This window comes from Epinephelus fuscoguttatus, linkage group LG12, assembly GCF_011397635.1.
Source record: "Epinephelus fuscoguttatus linkage group LG12, E.fuscoguttatus.final_Chr_v1".
NCBI classification, from domain to species: Eukaryota; Metazoa; Chordata; class Actinopteri; order Perciformes; family Serranidae; genus Epinephelus; species Epinephelus fuscoguttatus.
Genome location: NC_064763.1, coordinates 21685048 through 21706858, shown reverse-complemented (window position 1 = coordinate 21706858; position 21811 = coordinate 21685048). Strand labels below are relative to the sequence as shown.

The window sequence follows — 21811 nt, the reverse complement described above, 5'->3', positions numbered from 1 at the left end:
CAGCTGGATTTCTCTATAACTCAACACAGCAGATATGGACGTGGGCATTTTTCAGAGTCCCGTTGTAATCATAAGCCTCCACGTGGAGTTCACACAATGTGAAAGAAACTGTCCCAAGAAGTGTAATGTACCAATGGAAATCAGTTGTACAGTCAAATATACAGTATCTGAATGTATTTTAAAGCTCAGTGGCGGCTTTTTTTTTTGTCTGATAAGACCAACATTGTTGACAGTTACCCAATGCAGTAGTAGACCGATCATAAGGTCGTAGTGTGGTTTTAAAAACAGAGGACACACCAATAAAAAGTACAATGAGAGATTCTTCATACAAACACTTGTGTAAGTCATTATGCTTGTCATTGTTTATACTCAGAAAGGGACAGTTCAGCCCCAAATCAAAAATTTTCCTCTTACCTGTAGTGCCGTGCTTCAATCTGGATCAGGGGTGTCAAACATACGGCCCGGGGGCCAGATCCGGCCCAGTGGATGACCTTGCACATCTAATAGTGATGCACTTGTGAAGGCTGAGAGGTGCCAGGTTTCAGGAGCAAGTTAAGAGGCTGCATCGGAGGCTTTTCCATCCCGACCAAAATACAGTTCTTTTCTGTATGTAATGACAGTGACTAGTCGAATGTGGAACAATTGAGAGATATTGTCGGAATTGCATTAATTCCTCTGAAGACATCACAGGCTGTTTGTCATCTGTTTTGTAAATGGATTAGCATTTTCAAAACTGACTTCTTTAAACAAAAAAGAGGAAAAATTTGGAGGTGTTTGTTATTCATAGGACATAATGCAGTGGTTTTACTGGTCCAGCCCACCTGTAGCCGAATCGAACTGCATGTGGCCCGTGAACTAAAACAGATCTGACACTCCTGACCTAGCTTGTTTTGGTGTTAGTTGCTGAGTGTTGGAGCTATCGGCTGTAGAGATGTCTTCCCTCTCTCCACTATCTAGATGGCACTCGGCTTGTGGTGCTCAAAGTGCCGAAAAAAGACATTTGAAAAACTCAACAGCAATGTCTCTTTCCAGAAATCATGACATGGTTACTCAAAATAATCCACAGACCTTATTGTGAGAAGTTTAATGTAGGAACTACTTCCTTTGTACCGAACCAGTTGTATCACTGTGCAGAAGCAAGCATGCATCTACTGCCAGCTCACCAAAGCACCACTGAGCTACCTAACCGTACAGGTCAGCCAAGGAGGACCCTATAAACAACTACATCTCGTGCTGTAACATGCACACTTCCTTCTGCACAGCGATACAGTTGGTGGGTGTAGCTCTAGAAAGAACATAGTTCCTACATGAAACTGCTCACAACAAGATCTGTGGATTTTCTAGAGTAACCATGTCATAAATTCTGCAAAGACACGTTGCTGTTGAGTTTTTCAAATGTGTTTTTTGGCACTTTGAGAACCACAAGCTGAGTGCCATCTAGTTCCATTAAGCACAGGAGAAGGCAGAACACTGAATGAATGGCTTGTGGCATAAAGGTCTATAACAAAAATAAAATGTTTTGCTAGTGTAAGACAAACTGTGATAGGTGTATATAAACAGGCACATTCAGTTTGATAAGATCAGCCTTTATCGTCTCCCATGGGAGAAATTTGTCCTGGAAATTTGATATAACACAGGTGACGTATCAGCACACAGCCTCCCCATACACACTGGATATATATGTATACAGGTGCAATCAAACTCCAGTTATCATTCAGGAATGCACAGATCACGCACATGTTCAGTAGTTTGATGGTGGAGCTAAGCAAAGTTCATACCTGTGGAATAAATTCCTAAATCAGTGGTTCACAACTGATCCAGACACGGAGTCCAGATTTCTCCTCAGTCATTAGTTAAAGGTCCACACAGTTTATTTCATTCAGCATCATACTTGTTTGGCTGTGTCGTTAAGCTAGTTTGCTGTCTCTGTGAGGTAGCTCTCCATGCTCTTTACAGCAGGGAAAGGCACTTAAGAATAAAAATGGGAATTCACTATACTTGAAAATAAAGTGTTTTTTTTTTTTTTTCCAACTTGGCATGTTTGTGTGTCACTTGCAGCCCATTCAGAATGGACCCATGACCCACTTTTGGACACGACCCACCAGTTGGGAACCACTGTCCTGCCCATTTTCTGAATACTTGGATGAAAAATGGATGTTGAGTAAGCTGGTGTCGTGAAACATCCTTTCCATGACAGTTTCAGTCTCCAGTTTCTGGTCTGGTTTGTGAATTTGAGTGTTTTATCTTGTCTTTTATTATGACTGTATAACATGTATGTTTTTATGTCTTTTTATTAGGTGTATTAGTGAAAACACTGGATATTAGTAGCATATACATGTCATTCCCTATTCCTGCCTGTCCTAGCCTAGATGTCAGGACAATAGAAATAAGTCATGTGACTATACTGCAATATCATGATGGACTTGATGCAAATCTGTGTACAGTATTTTAATTTCTCAAATTCAGTTAAATCTATGGACAGGTTACCAAACCATGCTGTGATGCCATAACGAATAACAGATCCAATAGCTGCCCTGCACAACCATAACACAATGCTTTTATCTATTCCTTGGACCCTGAGCCTTTGCAGAAAATGCAGACGCTGGCTGGACATACTCCACTTGATGAGCCCATTGTAACTGAGAATCAAAGTGAGGTACTTGTACCTGCTCAACTCTCTCCCTGTCGATGACAACTGGGCTGTGGTCACCAACAGAACCTCAGTTGCCACAATTATGCCAGCATAAATCTAGATGTTCGTCATCCATCTTGGATAACCTAAAAGTAAATAGAGAGTAAATAGAGTAAAATATTCTCTGCACACAATCTTATATCGTATAATCCTAAATTTCACACGTATATAAGATCTCAAAGCTGACCTCACAATTATGTTCCACTAGGAGCAATCAAAGATGTGGTAAGGTCATGCAGGTTAATTGGTGACTCTAAATTGTCTGTAGGTGTGAATGTGAGCATGAATGGTTCTGTGTCTATGTGTCAGCCCTGTGATAGTCTGGTAACCTGTCCAGGGTGTACCCTACCTCTCACCCAGTGCCAGTGTCCAGCCTCCCTGCAACCCCGAACAGGATAAGTGGTTATGGAAAATGAATGAATTAATGAATTTAATGTTCAAACTGATAAACGTTATTGTTTTGTGTAAATATACACTCATCCTGATTTTGATATCTGCAGCACGTTCAAAAAAGTAGCACTCAGTAAGCGTTTGGGAATCGAGGACCTTAATTGTTGAAGTTGTGAAAGCAAAATTTCTTTCTCAAGATCCATTAGTGGGCCCCCCAGATCTTTCAGATTTAAAGGGGGGAAGAATGGGCCAAAAAAAATCCCATCTGAACACAGACATTTATTTCTTCATACAGAAAGCATCTAGAAGCTGGCATTGATAACAAAGGCTCCTCCAAGTATTAAGTCTTAGGGCTGCTGTGAAACTGCGCCTTCTTAGGGCAACAAAAAAGTCTGTCATGGGTGCGTTGGTATTATGAGTAACCAAGAAAGGACAGCAGAGGAGATACCCACACACCAATACAACTGGGCTGGACAGCCACAAAAAAAGGTTCACAGACTGAGATCAATGCAAAAAAGAATAAAGTGTGCAAAAAATAATACAAGCTTGCTTCTATTTTTTTGATTACTTTTTAATATTGCTAAGCACTGTCCCAACTTTTCTCGAATTGGCATTGTTGTTGGTGTACTGGTCTCTACCATCAGTTGTATTTAGTATGCATAGACAGGGAGAGCTCATGTAGCTTCACGGAGGACGTGTACCTGTATGCCACAGAAAGTCACTTACACCGGGTGTTGTCTTCCTTTGGGGAATGCATGATTCACTTCCATCTGTTTCAGCTTGTTTAACAGGATGTGAGGAGGTATTAAAGGCTGAGATAAAATCCATAAACATTAGCATGCATGTCAGCTGTAACCTTCCTGAATCTACAGATATTTTCCTTGAGCCTCTTGAGTCCATGGCATATTTTTTATTGTCATTAATTAATCAACTATTTATGTCTACATTTTACGCTATGTTATAGTAAGTGTGCAAGACAAGCTGTTCAAGCAAATTTTTTTTGTGGCGATGATAAATGGTGTAATTGATCTTTCGCTAAGCCACGTCCCTTTGTGATGATCCGACAAGCTGTCAGAGTAAGCATTTAGCCCACACTTGGAAAAATGAAAGAGTGATTCCAGAGAGAAGCAGACAGAGGGGTCTACAGTCTGTGTTTGAAGGATATATCCAGGATGTCAAACTGACTCAGCAGCAACAACAGGTTAAAAAGACAAAGATAGTTAGAAGCTAAAGCCCAACTATAGGCTACACATCACAGTGTAGAAGTGAACCACCACATCACTGCTGATCGCCACACAAGACAATGAATATAAAGGGAAACTTTGCTGATATTGAACCAGCTGTGTGGCATCACAGTGTGTGCAGATGAACTGTGTTTGGCTTCACCCCCTGCTGCTGCCAGCATCTGGACCTCTGCCGCCGGCAGGGATCTCTGGGGGAAGTCAAATAACTTCCATCTGCACACAATGCGATGACACACAGCTGGTTGCTGGTTCCTGTACAGCAGGGTCGGTCTTTGTTTCACTGTTCTAATCAGCTCCAAATCCACAAAACCAGCCTGAAAATGAAGGAAATCTGAAATGATTGCATTAGAGTCAACGGAGCACAGCTGAGTTGATGTCGGACCCTGGTCTGAGCCGGCCTGATGCTACGTTATGATTGGCCAGTCTGTGCCTAGGGGCGGGATTTTGAGAGAAAACATGCAAAAGAACAACTGCAGTAAATATTTACAAACTAAAACCACTTAAATTTGTATGCCCCTCCCCTGAGCCAAAATAAACAACACAAGTCCCTGCAAGTGCTTAAAAAATAGTTGACATGCCTCCCCCTTTTTTTGCACCACCCTTGCACCCTCATAAATAACAAACAGTCCCTAAGTATTTGCATACATGTCAACTGTAGGTCTTTAACAGTAACTAAATTCTGAGGGCCCCCAAACACTCTTATGAGCCAGTGTTTAAAGCCATTTGGACATTCATGTTAAATTATTTAGTCTTATATGCTGAAAAAATGTCCATCATTTATCTTTGATTCATTATAAATGTGTGGGGAAAAAATAAATCACCTATTACCGTTATCAAAACAATATCTAATCTGACCAGGGTCTCCTGAGGTCAACGTCGCTCCGCCCACACCGAGTGTTCACGTGACCGACCGTCGCCCAGGTTGTGTCGAAAGCATCCTGGTGTTAGCAGTTAGCTACCCGCTGACAAAAACACAAACTAAGGCATGAATATTTTTACAATGCGCGAACTATTAACGCAGCTCTAGCGGAGGAAAGGAAGACAAGGACCTACCCACACCCCACCTTCCAACATGGTTTGATAGCTGGCATGCGAAGAGGCCAGTTAACGTAGCTAACTATTAGCGCTAGCTAACGTTCAAAGTTTGACGGGCAGCAGCAACAATTCACTAGCTAGCTGCTAGTTTGATTGACTACAACCATTCCGGCTAGCCAGGTAACATCTTGTTATTGTAGCAGGTATGCTAACTATCTAGCATCTCGTGTGTGTACTGAGTAATAACGCGTTTTTTTTTATCAGTCATTTAAAACTAGCGTTATTACTAAGTAACGTCCGCTAACTGATCAATAATGACTGCTGTTGAGCGGCTAATGCTAACGTTAGCTGTTTAAACTTCACTGTAACTAACACACAATTACGCAGTGTTAGTGCTGATTATCTTTCTCCCAGCTAATAGTGAAATTAGGCGAACAGCAGCTAGTGAACAGCTGTAACCCGAAAAGCTACGCGTCTATGTTTTCTTATTGATTCACCCAATCACATGAGATAAATAATGCTAAACACCAGGATGTCAAATGCATGGGGATTAACGTTAAGGCAACAGTATTGTGTAGAAAACACAGCTGCCCGGTCATTTCGGTAATCCTTGTTTTCCTCATCATGCGGCTTCAGTAGATGTTTGTAATTGCTGAGAGTTTAGTTTAACGTCTTGTATCTGCCAACACATTTGGCTACGTAGTTCACCGTAAACAGACTGTATAGGCTAGAGTCTACTTTTCTTTAAGTTATGCCTGGGGACGCATCAGATAGTAGCGATGACTCCGATACCAAAACAAATGAAAAGGCCTGCACTGTCAAGCATCAAATCACCAATGGTAAGTCAATTATACTGTTTATAACTACGAATATAAACCCCCCTGCACACTGCAGTTCACTCAATCTATTAAAATGTATAATTGTTTAATAGCTGAGGCTCTGTCAGAGTTAGAAATGACCACATGTAGTCATGTCTGAGACTGGAGGTTATGGTCTATGTTTGCTTCTCCACATATAAATACAAACAATTAGAAACAATTAAAAATATGATGCAGACCAACACAACCCCATTTAATCCAAATCACACACAAAATTGGATTCTCAATACAAATACTTCATGCTAGGTTTTTTTTTTTTTTTACTACTGTATTGTGTTGCGTGTTTTAGTCACCCATTGTATGTGGTTCTCAAATGATGTGCCGTGATGCTAATCCAGGTATTCCGTGGGAATTTGTGATCACCGCACATGCAACTGGACCTTTACAAAAACTTATGAATGAAATTTTGATTTTAGACAACCATTCACACTCACATTCACACCTACGGGCAATTCAGAGTTACCAATTCACCTAACATGCACGTCTTTGGATTGTGGGAGTACCCAGAGAAAACCCACGCTGACACGGGGAGAACATGCAAACTCGGCACAGAAGGAACCAGGAACCCTCTTGCTGTGAGGCAGCAGTGCTAACCACTGCACAACAGTGCCGCCGAGCTGTGATTTATTTATTTGTCGCCACTCACTCGTGGAAATTATAAATATGTGACACATTAAAAGCCCTGATTGGCAGCCAGTGTGAGAGATGATAACATGTAAAAGGAGAAAGCCGTGAGTGGGACACTTAATCGCTTTATTGTATGGAGCAAATTACAGTAAAGCACCAGCAAAGATGACCTACCAACGAAAGAAAAGAAAAAAACACTGATGTAGATAATGGATTTTTTATCTTCAGTTTACACCCAAGTAATTCATTTCACATGATCTTACCCACCCATGTGCTAAGCTTCCTGAGCATCTGTGTGTCACACCAGAGGAGCTTGTGGATGGGTGCACTGCCTTTTAATGAACTAGGTTCAATTGGTCTGAACACTAGACCGAAAAAAACCCCACCTGTTGTTGTCTTATAGTTTGTTTATGGACATTATATGTACCCTTAAATAGAATGCACGGTGTAAATCTTTAAAGACAGCCTGTACTGAATGGCATAAGGCAGAGAACTGCTGCTGTAGTGTACTTCCTCAGTTGCTGAAAACTTCTGGTGTTGCAGATAAACCGCAATCAGTGCTGTCATCAGCTGTCAAAGGAGCAATGTATTACCATACTTAATTGATAGGGGTGTAGACAGTGACTGAAGTGCAACAACCTCTGAATCTATAGAGAGCAGTGCAGCTGACAACATTCTTCTAAGCTGTAACACAGTGAGTCATCGGAACAATCAAGTACACGTTTGTATTAATTTTTTTTTTTTTTTTTAAACTGTGCCGTTAAGTGTTTCTCTTTCTGAAGAATGCAGAAAGTCAAACACGCGTTGAATCCATTCGGTTAAATTGACTCACAACTAAATTATGCCACCTCTTAAAGTTTCACAGCTGTTTCAGAATAAGAGATGCCAGTGCAAATTGTGAAATGTGTCTGCCTGGTCTTTTAAAACAAAAGTGTCTGTGTTTGCAGGGCTCTCAATTGAAGCATATACTGCATGTTTTGATTGTGATATTTTTGTTTTGCCACTAGCTAACCTCACAGGTCACACCGAGAGGGTCGGCATGGAGAACTTTGAGTTGCTCAAAGTCTTGGGCACTGGAGGTAAGTTTCCACGTCAACATGAAATATATGAAATATAACTGTAGTTGTAGTCAAACCTGATGGAAAAACTTGAGTAAGATGTCAGTATGAGATATTCCAATTATCAGACAGGATTAATTTCCCTGCCATGGTTAAATAACTCAAAGGCAACAAAGTGTTTGTAATTGGTATGTGTAGACTGTGAGGAGAAAATGTCCCTGATGACTTAAATGCTGTGGTAAAACATTTTTTACATTCATATCATGAATTTGGGAGTTGCAAATGATCAAGGCAGTAGTATCTGAATGTTTAGAAGACAGGCTGTCGATGTCTCTGTTATTAGATCTCATCCACAATGAATACCTATGAAAGATCTGAGAAGCTGTGGTGTGCAGTTTGCATATATTCCACTTCACTTTCACTTTTGTGCTAGAAAGTCAAGTCATGAACGATTGGATGAAATGTTTGTTTGTCTTTGTCTAGCTTATGGAAAAGTGTTTTTGGTCAGGAAGAACACCGGTCACGATGTGGGCCAGCTGTACGCTATGAAGGTGAGACCATTCATCTAAGATATTAAACTAAATGTGATCACAGACAGGTTGGGTAGACCCTGTTTACATTTTTTTAAGAAATGCATTTTGGTGATCTGAACATGAGTGGACAGCTGAAACCCATAGCCATTCACGCCTGCGTCTATAATGCGTCTCCAGTTGACCACTTCTGTTCGCATATCGTCACTGCCTATGTCACTTGCACTCGAAGGTCAAAGGGCTGTTATTATGTCTACAGCCTTTCATGTCGTGTTAGCAGTTGTGTCAGTGCAGCTGGAGATATTATTGTCAGCAGAATCCACACATACCCCTCCATGGGGCACAACAATAGATGGTCAAGCAAGTCTTTGTCCAAATCATTGTAAAACAGGCAAGTTATGTCACCAAAACAACCACCACGTCCTGCACTGATGACGTATTCTGCTGTGACGTCCTTGGCAGGGACACATCAGGACGCATTAGCTCTTAAGCACTATTCGGACGGGATTAGTTTAATGTGGAGACGTGGGGTAAAGTAATTTTTACCAGGGATTTTAGTCCCGTCCGAACGTGCCATGTCTGTAATCATTATGGATAATATCAGTAAACATTACGGCGGCTTTTACCTTCTGTAAAATGGTCCGGAGTCACATCCTATTTACAGTCATTTTTCCGCCTTTACAACTAGCTTTCCATGTTTTTTCGATGATGGAGGCGCTTGAAGAAGCGTTCGGTGTTGTCGGCAGTCGTGATAGTGGACATTCTTCTAATGATCACATAGCCCTATGTGGGAGACCAATCATAAGGTCGAGAAGAAAGCACTTTTCAGAGCCACCAGACTTCTGGTTGTGTTAGGTAGGCCTAATATAAATCCATATTGCCAATCATTGTGTACGCACAATCCTGATCATGGGCAATATTTCATATTGGGCTAATCATTAATTATTATTATCCTTCAGCTGATGCTTACAGGAAGCAACGTAGCACGCACATGCCGACAGGGAGGTGACGCCAGGGAGCAAACCGAGTTACCACTCCCATCTCTGGTAGAATTACGGAGATTTCTTGTCCCGTGTGAATCGGATATTTATATTACAGACATCCTGTGGTAAATTGACATTAGTCCACATCCCTATGTAAAACTAATCCTGTCTGGTACTTTACACTACCAAAGATAAGTAGTCAGATGCGTCCCAGACACTTCGGTGGTTGTTTAAACTTGTATTTAGTGCTGTACACTTGTGATCCGATAGCCAAGACACATTTTCAAACCAAGTGTAAACAGGGTCTCTGATTTAGATAAAAGAAAACAATTCAAGGCGGGAAATCTTGTACAGTCTTTTTCATGTAAAAGATTTACTGATTTGGCTTTTATTCAAAATATATTTGTGTACTTGCACAGAGAAAATTATATTGATGTGTCTGAAGCAGAGTTGTCTCACAGGCAGATAATATTATGTGCATGATGTCTTTCTTAGCTGCTGTATTGATAGACACATTGTTCTATCAAGGGTGTCTCGATTTTCCTGGTGTTGACTTAATATGCTGATGGGAAGGTTATTTACAGTAACTTCATTTTGATGACTACCCCAGGTGTTAAAAAAAGCAGCCATTGTTCAAAAGGCAAAGACAACAGAACACACTCGCACTGAGAGGCAGGTGCTGGAGCACATCCGCCAGTCTCCTTTCCTGGTCACGCTCCACTACGCCTTTCAGACGCAGAGCAAACTACATCTCATCCTGGGTGAGTGATGGCACAATACAGCCTCATATGGAGAACTTTCTGTTTTCTCAGTCTCGCAGTGCTGAATAGATGTTCTCTTTATGTTCTGTCTGTTACCGTTTGTCTGTTGGTATTTTGTGCATAATGTGTGTTGTGTGTAATTTTTGTACCATGTCTATTCAAGCTCCCTGTGTATTTGCCTGTGTGTGTGAGTACAGACTACGTGAGCGGTGGGGAGATGTTCACTCATTTGTACCAGCGGGATCACTTTCCTGAGGAGGCGGTGCGGATTTATATCGGGGAAATCATCCTGGCTCTGGAGCACCTGCACAAGGTGCGTGTCCCTTCTTCCAGCTCTGTAACTTAAAGCTACATTTATCCATTTGTGGAAACCAGGGAGCAGAAGGAAGACAATGCAAACTTACAGAGACACTGCACCAACCTATCACCTTATATATTGTTATGGCTGGTTTGTTGGAAAGCAGTTGCATAGTTACACACACATATAGCAGACACAGAGCAACATTGTCACCCAGTTGGAGTCCTGACAAACACAGGTGTTATTTTTAGTGGTCACCACCAACTCCTTGGTCAAAGGTACACTGTGCAGGATTGTCAGTTACTGTTTGTAAACACACCAGCCAGTGAGAGTGAAAGTAAAAGCCAACCCCGGCTTTACTCTCGTTTGGTGTTTCGCTTCACTATATTTGCATGTTTTTGGCGTTGCGTCTATTGGAAGCCTACTGCTTTTGATGTGGCACCTGGTTGCTGGTTCCTTTTTGTAAAACCCCGGCATCACCTGAGCGTTGTGGGGATGCATGCCCATAATCGTTCTGAATACAGACAGCGTAGTCTCTGCAGAAACATACAGCATCATACTCTTACATTGAGTTATAAGTGGTTGAGAGGGATTTGTTGTGTGTCAGTCTATACATTGTTTTTTTTTTTTTTTTTTTAGGAAAATCCTGCTTAGTATATCTTTAAATAATTGAACCTTTAACTGCAAAATGTTTGACTGTCTTCAGCAGGTACTCGCTGACTTTGTCTGTCATTTGGTGCTGGGCAGGAAGTCCCCTTTGGGCTCTTAACGACCTGAAATCTCACGCTCACTAAAGTGGTTACACAGTGGTTAATGTTAAAAAACGACTGTGGTTGTAAATGTTGCTCTAAATCCAAGTCAGCAACTTTGGCATTGAAAGATAGGCATGGTTTTTTTTTTTAAATTGATGTGCAGAAACCACAGCATGGAAGTTGACAAAGAAGACAAACTAGATTCACACTGCATCTCTTGACATTATAAAACTTTCAAAATAGAAGATTCTTGCAGGTTGTGTAAAAATCATCATTCACTCAGACTGTCTAAATTGGCTCAAAACAGCTGTTTATCCCTGTTGGCATAAAACATCCTAATCAATGAAGAATGCCACCCTTTGAAGCCAGCTTGTTATCTCAGCACAAAGCATTTTATATCTGTTTATTTAACCTCGATTCAGTCCTCAGTGTCGAGTACCTGGTGCTCCTTTTAATGTCACCTCTATTGTGTATTGTGTTTTTATGTAAATGTGTTTTTATCTGGATGTGATATGATGTGTTTTAACCTGCCCCTTTAATAGCAGATAAATACACATAGACAAAGTCTCTTCTTCTTCTTCTTCTTCTTCTTCTTCTTCTTCTTCACCCAAACAACATAACGTTGACTGTGATGCCTTGTTCCTTTGAATAGTATCAAATAACACCATCTATGCAACAGCACCCTTGGTGATTAGTATTCTCATTTCCTGAGGTAATGTTGCAGTTAAGGGTTGCACTTTAGATTGTGTCGCTGTTTGGACAGTTGTTTGCTTTGACAAGATAAGAACTACTGAATAGAGTTGGGTCAGATTGATACTGCGTACCATCTCTGCTCACACAATCCTGCGCTTACCAGGAATGTAACTAGAAAGTTTTCACTTTTGTTTTGTATTGTTCAGCTTGGCATCGTCTACCGAGACATCAAATTGGAAAACATTCTTCTTGACAGTGACGGCCATGTGGTATTGACAGATTTTGGGCTCAGCAAGGAGTTTCTGGAAGAAGAGGTATGTCAGCACAATGCAAAAAATCCATACCTATGGATGAAGATCATGACAACTTTTTGTTCATATAGGATTTGTTTTTATCATAATACTTTATCTTCCCTGTCTCCCCTTTACAGAAGGAAAGGACGTACTCTTTCTGTGGTACCATTGAGTACATGGCACCTGAAATCATCAGGGGGAAATCTGGGCATGGCAAGGTAAATATATTTTGGTGAGACAGTAAGCGCTGTTGTTCAGTGCTCATATATTTTGGTAATGTTCAAGATTTTAAGTGGTGACAGGTGAGGAGCTGGTAAATTGCAGTCAAAGACTTAGGGCCTTATTTAAATAATCTATAGCTCATGGTCTGAAGTGTTGTGTGCAAGTACATTTAGGGCGTGTCCAACCACTTTTGCTAGTTAAATGGTGCATAATCTGGGCGTAAACAAAGGCCCGCAGGGCAAAGGGGTTGTATGTGGTCTCTTAATTAATCATAGGTGTGTTTTGGGGCGTAACTTGAATTCAAGAGTGAAGGAGGACTTTGAAGAGGCTTAAGAGTTTCTTAAGCAGAAGAGAAAATGGTGGAAGTAAAGACTAAAGACAAAACACAAAGAGGTATGAGAAATATTCTCCAAACGCTGGATGACAGTGAGCAAATGAAATAAGACAGATTAGATCGTGCGAGGATAACGTGTGGTTGATGTCATTCGGGATACACACATATTTCCCACCTAACACTATACCACCAGAAATAAAATGATCACAATACTAAAATATTTGGAAAACTGGAAAAGTGCAGCAGTGATGACTTTGGTCTGTCTCAACCTTCCATCAGCAGAGTGATCACACTAACAATGACAACACTTTCATAGTCAGCAGTTCATTTCATCTCCACTGGGTGTCCACACCTTGTAGGCTCACAAAAGGACGTGTCTGTGACAACCAATCACGTCTGTTAAAAGAATGTGTCTTACCTAAAAACGGGGTCAACCACACCTCCTCACTAAGGTAAAAGTTTCTATCCCTTTCTTGCTCAGAGTTGCTATGAAAACCTTTCTAAGTCACTCCTAAGCTAGGACTAAGTTAGGAGATTTGGAAAATGGGAGAGTAATGCAGTGAGAGCAGTAATGCACTGCAGCCAATATGGCAGCAAAACTAAAAACTAGTTATAAACTTGATGGAAGAAACAGAACTTAACTTTTAGCTTCTGAAACAGTCAGTGAAGTTACTCTGCTCCTCATGCATAAATGTGCACAGCATGTATCTTTATGTGCAGTCGGACAGCAGCTCTGCTCTCTGCTCTGCTCTCTGCTATGTTCACATTTTAAAGAATGTCATTAAGATTTTCCTTATTAATTACATATTATTTCACCCACCTGCAACCCATCCACACACTTTAATGCTGTAAGCGTAATGACTTTGGTAACTGTGGTGCCTACCCATGGCATGTAAAAGTCTATAAATAACATCAACTTTGAATACGGTCTGAGCTAAGACTCATACATTAGATCAAAGATAAGATTGACATCTTTGGTTATTGAAGGCAACCAGTATCATAACAGACAACACAGGTTCCACTGAATAAATACACAATGGGTTTCTTATCTGCTTTTGTTTTGTGCTCTTTCTTTTATGTAATGTTTTTTTGTTTACCTGTCTTCTTCTTCAGTCTGTAGATTGGTGGAGCCTTGGGATCCTGATGTTTGAGCTTCTGACGGGAGCGTCTCCGTTTACCTTGGAGGGGGAGAGGAACTCCCAGAGTGAGGTGTCAAAGTGAGTGCAGTTGACTCCATCTTCTTTGAACATGTATTCAAATGATCAGCCTTCCTTATTCTCAGGTCGTAACAATTATCTCAGGCATTATACCCTCTCTCATTAATCAATCCAACACAAATTGTAATTATACATGTGGTTATCCTTTACACAGTGCAGTTCTTAAAGCTGCTCTATGAGGGTACTATGTTAACAAAATTATTTTATTTCACTTACCATCTCCCCCACCTGTCTTCTGTCAGACGTATTTTGCGCTGTGATCCACCGTTCCCCTCTATGATTGGATCCACTGCTCAGGACCTGCTGAGGAAGCTGTTGGTGAAAGATCCCCACAAGAGGCTGGGCTCTGGACCGCGTGGGTCTGAAGACATCAAAGCACATCCCTTTTTCAAGGTCCTTTCTACCTCAACTGCCAGTTATTCACATTCTCTCTTTCCCTGCCTGTCACCTCTTCGCATTCATCCATAACTCTTCCCTTCTGCTTTTTTGTTTCATAACAGGGACTGAACTGGGCCGACCTAGCACAGAAGAAGGTGCAAAGTCCGTTCAAGCCAGAGCTGAAGAGCGAACTCGACGTGGGGAACTTTGCTGAGGAGTTCACCGGGATGGATCCCGTCTACTCTCCGGCGAGCACGCCGCCAAGCACTGACCGCCTGTTCCAGGTTGGTCCTTACTTTCTCAACCTTGACCCTCATAATTGGGATTTTCAAAATAAATTACCTTTAGCCACCATCTGAAAATAATCCATTAAGTAAGTAAAATACATAGTTAGAAAGTGCTTCACAAACACAAAAACATAAATGAACAAATAAAGTAAAATTAAATTACAGAAGCTGCTGAAACAGTCCAAAGATTCAGCAAATGAGATCACCTGGGGAAGATAGTTGAAGAGGGTTGGGGCTAAAACAGCAAAGGCGCCATAACTTTGTTAAGCAGTTTGAGTTGGGGATGGACAAAAAAGGATCAGAGTGGTTGAGAATTAGAATAAGGAACGAAGAGATCAGAAATGTAACTGGGGGCAAGGTCATGCAGTGTAAGCCAGTGGAGGGATGCAAGAACAGGGGTACTGTGAGAATGATGGCTAGCTGTAGTTAAAAGCCTGTCAGCTGCGTGTGTGGTTTTAGGCACTCTGTTTTCTCTCTCCTTCTTATAGCAGACTATTCAAAGTCTACTACGCCTAACATTACCTCTCTGTTCTTTCAGGGTTACTCCTTTATCGCTCCCTCCATCCTGTTCAACAAGAACGCGGTCATGGGAGACTTTGTGCAATCCCAGATTGGTGCTGAGCGTCCTGCTTCAGCCTCTGTCCAGCGCAGTGCAATGTTAGAGGTACGGCTCTTGAACCAGCTTGACTCATAAAGCCATTTTTGGCTTCAAGTGGGTATTAGTTGTTGCTTTATGGTAGAGAGGCAGTAATCTAGGTAAAAGTAAAACAGCATTTAAAAATACTCAGCAGTGTTTGTTAATAAGGGCAGACAGGAAGGAAGAGAGGAAGAGAAACTAGTTCATTTAGCCTAGTCGAGCAGAATTAACCAAGGTTGTCTGACCTTATTGCGCAGCATGTTTTGTCGCATTTTGTCGAAGGCTAGGTAATGTTAAAGAAATATCACAACTATGGGGAGACTGTTTGATAGCATTTAGATTATTGTAGCATCTGTTTCAATCCTACAGTATGCAAGGATAGATGTTGATGACAAGCAGGGTTTCATATGAGTGTAAATGTATCTTTATATAAATCTAAACATGGTTCTCTGAAGCAGACCTTTCTCAGTGCATAAATATTGACTTTCGGGTTGTATCTCATTTTGGTCGGTGCACATCAAAATCCTTCTTACACTGCTGGAAGCTATGTCCTATTGCATAAGGAAAAGACAAACAAACTCAGCACGTCTCGCTTAAATAACAGCTCAGTGTGACTCATGCCATCATCCCTTCTTTGTTCAGGAATCCCAGTTTTTTCAGCACTATGAGCTGTATCTTCACGGGCCGCCCCTCGGCGAGGGTAGTTTCTCGGTGTGCAGGAAGTGCCGACACAAGCAGACCGGCCACGAGTATGCTGTCAAGATCGTCAGCCGCAGGTGAGTTCAGATGCTGCTACACTGTGATAGGAAGAGGTTTGAGTTTGTGTGCTCACTGAACCATCTGATTGTATAAGTCTTGTTGTTAACTGACTGTGCTGACTGTGTTAGAATGGAGGCAAACAGCCAGAGGGAGATCGCTGCTTTGAGGCAATGTGAGAGTCACCCAAATATCGTCAAGCTCTATGAAGTCTATACTGATCAGGTACAGTGGAGGAAACCCACATAGGGTGACATGTACAGTTGCATAACATTAACAGATTAAATCATGAAGATGCTGTATGTTCTTTCAAGGATGGAAACTTCAGCATTGTGGGACAACAAAAGAATCTCATAAACTTTTCTCTCTCAGTACCACACATATTTAGTGATGGAGCTTCTGCGAGGTGGCGAGTTGCTGGAAAGAATCAAGAGGAAGAAACTCTTTGGAGAGGCGGAGGCCAGTCAGCTGTTACAGAGCCTGGTGTCAGCCGTCAGCTTCATGCACGAGGCGGGAGTCGTGCATAGAGACCTCAAACCAGAGGTGAGCTGGGCTTTAATGGTTTGATTCATTCCTCAGAACAGCTGTTCTTAATCTTTTTCCAGTTTTAAATTGTTTTTCAGCCAATACCCCCTGACCAGCACAAAACATTTTTGGTAGACGTGAATGCCATATAATATACACAGTCTCTCATTGAAAAAAAAAAAAGACCCAAAATAACAACCACACGTTTTCCTGCTTACCTATAGTGCTTTCTATTAAAGCTAGATTGTTCTGGTGTGAGATGCCGAGTGTTGGAGATATCAGCCGTAGAGATGTCTGCCTTCTCTCCAGTATAATGGAACTGGATGGCACTCGGCTTGTGGTGCTCAAAGTGCCAACAAATACATTTGAAAAACTCAACAGCAATGTCTGTTTCCAGAAGTCATGACCTGGTTACTCAAGATAATCCACAAAACTTTGTGTGAGCGGTTTCATGTAGGAACTATTTTCTTTCTTTGAACTGCACTCTCCAACAGTACCACCGCACAGAAGGAAGTGTGCATCTACTCATAGATGAGAGGCTCGTGCTCCTGACAGCATGGCTGTGGTGGTGTTGGTGCTAGGTGAGCTAGCAGGAGATGCATGCTTCCTTCTGCGTGGTGATATGGTTTGTGGGTGTAGTTTGGTAGAAAGAAAATAGTTTCTACATGAAACTACTGACAACAAGGTCTGTGGATTATCTTGAGTAACCGGGTCATGATTTCTGGAAAGAGACATTGCTATTGAGTTTTTCAAATGTATTTTTTCTAGACTTGAAGCACCATGAGCCGAGTGCCATCTAGTTCCATTATATTTGAGCGAAGGCAGACATCTCTACTGTGGCTATTTCCAGCACAGCAATTCCCACCAAAACAATCTAGACTGATTAATAGCACTACAGGTAAGAGGAAAATGATGTATTTTTGCTTTTGGGGTGGACTGTCCTGTTAAAACTTGCCTGTGAAAAATATCCCACCTATTATAATAGAAAAACTAAAACCAAACTGAATTAAAAAACAAAAATTCAAATGAAATAAAAATAAAAACTAATTAAAAATACAAAACTATAATAACTCTGGTGCACATGCATGTTTAATTCTGCTCATATTAAAACATCAGTCCAAACTCATTACATCCATAATTCTACCGTTTGACATTCTATTGAAATTAAAAATACATTTCAGTAATTAAAAAAATGAAACTTTTTCCAGATAAGTTAGATGTTAGAAAGGAAGCCATGGCATGTGGAATTACTGGCCCAAGTAATATGGTGAGAGAGAGAATTAGTGGGAACGAGAATAGACTGAAGTTTTAATTGTCTCAGTATTATTCCACTGTGAGCTGCATGTGTCCTGTGTACCCTCAGGAAATCTGGTCCACACTGGCTGAATATGGAGTCATAAGTGACCACTTTGATGTGTGGGGACGTTAGTGTGGGTACTTTGCAGCATTACCGCACATGATTTAATCGAGGTAAACGCAGTGGACAACAGTGCATAATGTCTCCACTGCGGTGCAACACTTATCAAAATGAAGGCTGCAGATTTATCACACACATATCCTGCCGTCTTCAGATGGCTGTGGGATTTAATTAACTGAAGGAGAGGGCTTTCATATAGTATAAAGCAGCTGTGAATGACAGATAGTGGTAAGAATCACCCATTAACTTTCAGTTCTGCGCAGAGACGCCTGTCGTAATCGCATAAACTTTTATTTTTGATGCCAATCTAAATGCTTTTACTGGTGGGAGCATTTTTAATTAAAATGGTTTATCTACATTATTCCATAATTCCTGCACATTCTGCTAAAGCATTGAGTTTGCGCTTGTTGACAGAATCATCAAATGATGAATCATGGTCAGATGAGTGTTGTGGAAATAGCTGTTGTCCTACGGCATCTAATCTCATTTTCACCACAATATCAACAACTAATTTTGCCTCATTTAAATAAAACTCCCATCTGTTTGCCCTCTACTCCTACCTTTGCACCACATGTGCTGCGATGGGCACAAAAATGTCATACACACAGGCAATGCATTCATTGAGCTCAGGATCACATACTTGCAGTTTTCAGCAGTGGTTCTAGTATTTAGTGTTTAGTACCCTGTGTTGTCAGAAAATTTGGAGCCCTGGGTGTAAAAAGTTGTGAAAAATAAGAGAGGACAATGATTGATCTTATTTGTTTCACTTACAGAATGTGCTCTTCGCAAACGAGGGGGAGGACTCCGTGCTCAAAGTAATAGATTTTGGATTTGCCCGCCTGTGCCCCGCAGGCAGCGCCCCCCTGCAGACTCCCTGCTTCACGCTGCAGTATGCTGCACCTGAACTTTTTGAGAGTGCAGGATACGACAAAGCCTGCGACCTCTGGAGTCTCGGGGTCATCCTGGTAATTTAATCTAAAACCGCTGATTTGGTCGCATCAGTCGGTAAGGCAAACTGAAGTACTAATGAGTCTCTGCGTGTGTTTTCATCAGTACACCATGCTGTCAGGCCAGGTGCCATTTCAGAGCGAGCAGCGGGGGATGACCTCATCATATGCTGCTGACATCATGCAAAAGATTAAGGAGGGTGATTTCTCATTGGATGGGGAGGCCTGGAAGGGCGTATCGGAGGATGCCAAAGAGCTCGTTAAAGGTATTTGATGTAGTACGTTTGAAGTGACATATTTGCAGCTGGCTTTAGGAATTAGGGGCACATGACATAACCAACATAGGACACAGTAGTGTTAGGCAGGTGTAAATAAAATTCAATGCAGTTTGATATTAAGCCAAACACCGGATTGGAGCAGTATACTGAAGGTTGTTATTAGCAATAGCCATTTACCCTTCAGCTCTGTGGTGACCTCCCTTTCAGACAACTGCCACCTTATTTAGTGTAATGAGGACGAAATGTGTAGAGAACACCTCATTTTACCTTCATGAATCAGCCATTCCTCTTTCAAAGTGGGTGACAGGTAAAAAAAAAAAAAAAATGGGTGTGTGGTGTTAGTGACTGTGGTCCATTTTGTGCCACCCTCGTCGGCTTCAGATTCAAAATGTATATTATATTTATAATATTTCTAATATTTTCTGTAACTAACCAACCAACTGCAGAGTAGACAATCTGCTTCCTTTTTACACTGGCACGTGCATGCCCAGTGTATGTAAATGGTCATGTGATATGTATTTTGACGCGTGTTAGACCCTGATCACACAGAAAGCATTTTAGCAGCTGGAGGCACCTTTTTGTAATTGTTTTTAGGGAGAATGAAGCTTTTTGCTTGTGGTTTTTGTGTTGCGACGCACCTCATGTTTCTTCGCTCTTTGACAATGTCCTCTATGTTTTAAGGCCTACTGACAGTGGACCCAGAGATGCGTCTCAAACTCTCTGATCTGAAAGAGAACAGCTGGCTGCAGGGCGGAGCATCCATGTCCACCACTCCTTTGTGCACTCCGGATGTGCTGGAGTCTAGTGGGCCTACTGTCCGCACCTATGTCAACGCCACCTACAAGGTAATGGTGTACAAAATTTGTTCTCAAAATAGATTAGTTCATGAACTTGATGTGTTTGATCATACTGTTCATTGTCCCATCTGTCTCTCACCAGGCTTTCAACCGTGGTAAGAGAGAGGGCTTCTTTCTAAAGAGTGTCGATAATGCTCCCCTCGCAAAACGCAGAAAGCTGAAGATGACAAGTACAGGTGTAGAGACCAGATGGAGTTCATCTTCTTCCTCCTCCTCTTCTTCCACATCCTCCTCTGCCTCTGCATCTGCAACAGCATCTAAAACACAGCCAAAGCAAACTGTGACCCCAAAGCAGAGCTAGCCTAAACAGCCGGGGAGAGAACAGAACGAAACGAAGAGGTATGAGCTTAAACTGGAGACAAGATGTCCTCCAGTGGTGATAGGGTCACTCCGTTCCAAAAAAAACCAACCTGACAAACCAAAAAACTGGTTTAGGTTAGTATTTTGCTTTCAATTTCGATTGAATTCCACCTTTTTACAGCAAAGCACCTTCGTTCATCATGCCACATTCTCCCCAAACCAAACTGTATTTTCCTTGAGCTAATGGAATAGAAGATGATAGAAATCTAGTTTGGCATCTTTAAGATGTACAGAAATCTGTGGCCTTGAGAAAAATATTATTACTCAGTATTCACTCACCATAACATGGTGACATCACACACTAAAAGTTAAAAATGAGACATTTACCTGTTTTCACTGTGGGTAAGAAACAGTGCCTGGCTATATAGGGATAAAGGGAAAAAGGAGCCATAAATGAGCAGAAGCCATATACATATACATATATACAGCAAAGCAGTGAATATATCAATTGAGCCGTTGTGAATACACTCAAAGTTGCACATAGCAAATGAAAAGTCCTTCCAGGAATTTGCAGACTCAGTTCTTTGTATCTTTGTAGATTGCATATAGTTATTTTGTATGGAGCCCCTAAAGTCCTGAAAGGTATTACTTTTTATCTTGTGTTTACAAGTTATTATCCTGTGGGAACATGTTATTATTTTATTTGCACAAATTAGCCTGTTATCATCTGGAAACAAGTCAGTTATCTTGTTTACCCAAGTTAGCCCATTACCTTGTGTTCCCATCTTTTGGGAACAATTTATTATCTTGTGTACAGAATTTATCATTTTGTGGGAACAAGTTATTAATTTTGTTCACACAACTTTTTATCTTGTGGGAACAAGCCATTATTCATGAGCACAACTTGTCTGTTTTTATCTTGTGTTCACAAGATAATAACTTGTTCCCACAAGATAGTTCCCAAAAGATAATTTGTTCCCACAAGATTAGAACTTGTTCCCACAAGATAATAGCTTGTTTTTGCAAATAATAACTTGTTCCTTCAAGATAATTATTTGTTCCCACAAGATAAGGTTCCCATAAGGTAAGAACTTGTTCCCACAACTTTGCCTATTATCTTGTGTGCTCAAACTATTGTAGAAATAAGTTATTATCTTTTGGGAACAAATGATTATCTTGTATGCACAAGATAATCACTTGTTCCCACAACATAATAATTTGTTCCCACAAGATGGTTCTCAGAAAATTCTAATCTGTTTCCACAAGATAATAATTTGTTCCCACAAGATAACTGGTTCACACAAGATAATAGCTTGTTCCCTCTAGATAATTTGTTTCCACAAGATAGCATACAAGATAATTTGTTTATACAAGATAAGAAGTTGCTCCCACAAGATAATATCTTGTTCCCTCAAGACAATA

The 21811-nt window shown here is 41.1% G+C and overlaps 1 protein-coding gene across 1 annotated transcript; it reads left to right on the top strand.

Annotated features, from left to right (window-relative positions):
- The first annotated feature begins 5233 nt into the window (after positions 1 to 5233).
- On the top strand, positions 5234 to 21375 carry rps6ka4 (ribosomal protein S6 kinase, polypeptide 4). Its single transcript, XM_049592039.1, has 18 exons — positions 5234 to 6200; positions 7874 to 7945; positions 8408 to 8475; positions 10048 to 10198; positions 10396 to 10511; positions 12148 to 12255; positions 12372 to 12452; positions 13904 to 14007; positions 14250 to 14400; positions 14508 to 14669; positions 15211 to 15336; positions 15952 to 16085; positions 16197 to 16290; positions 16438 to 16608; positions 18781 to 18972; positions 19061 to 19220; positions 19914 to 20077; positions 20172 to 21375. The coding sequence occupies exons 1-18, from the start codon at positions 6113 to 6115 to the stop codon at positions 20388 to 20390; spliced, it is 2361 nt and encodes a 786-aa protein (XP_049447996.1). The 5' UTR covers positions 5234 to 6112; the 3' UTR covers positions 20391 to 21375.
- Positions 21376 to 21811: the final 436 nt, after the last annotated feature.

Coding starts and splice junctions, on each gene's coding strand:
- rps6ka4 (XM_049592039.1), top strand. CDS start 6,113: ATGCCTGGGGACGCATCAGATAGTAGCGATGACTCCGATACCAAAACA. Junction 10,199..10,395: donor CAAACTACATCTCATCCTGG/GTGAGTGATGGC, acceptor GTGTGAGTACAG/ACTACGTGAGCGGTGGGGAG. Junction 16,291..16,437: donor ATGAAGTCTATACTGATCAG/GTACAGTGGAGG, acceptor TTTCTCTCTCAG/TACCACACATATTTAGTGAT.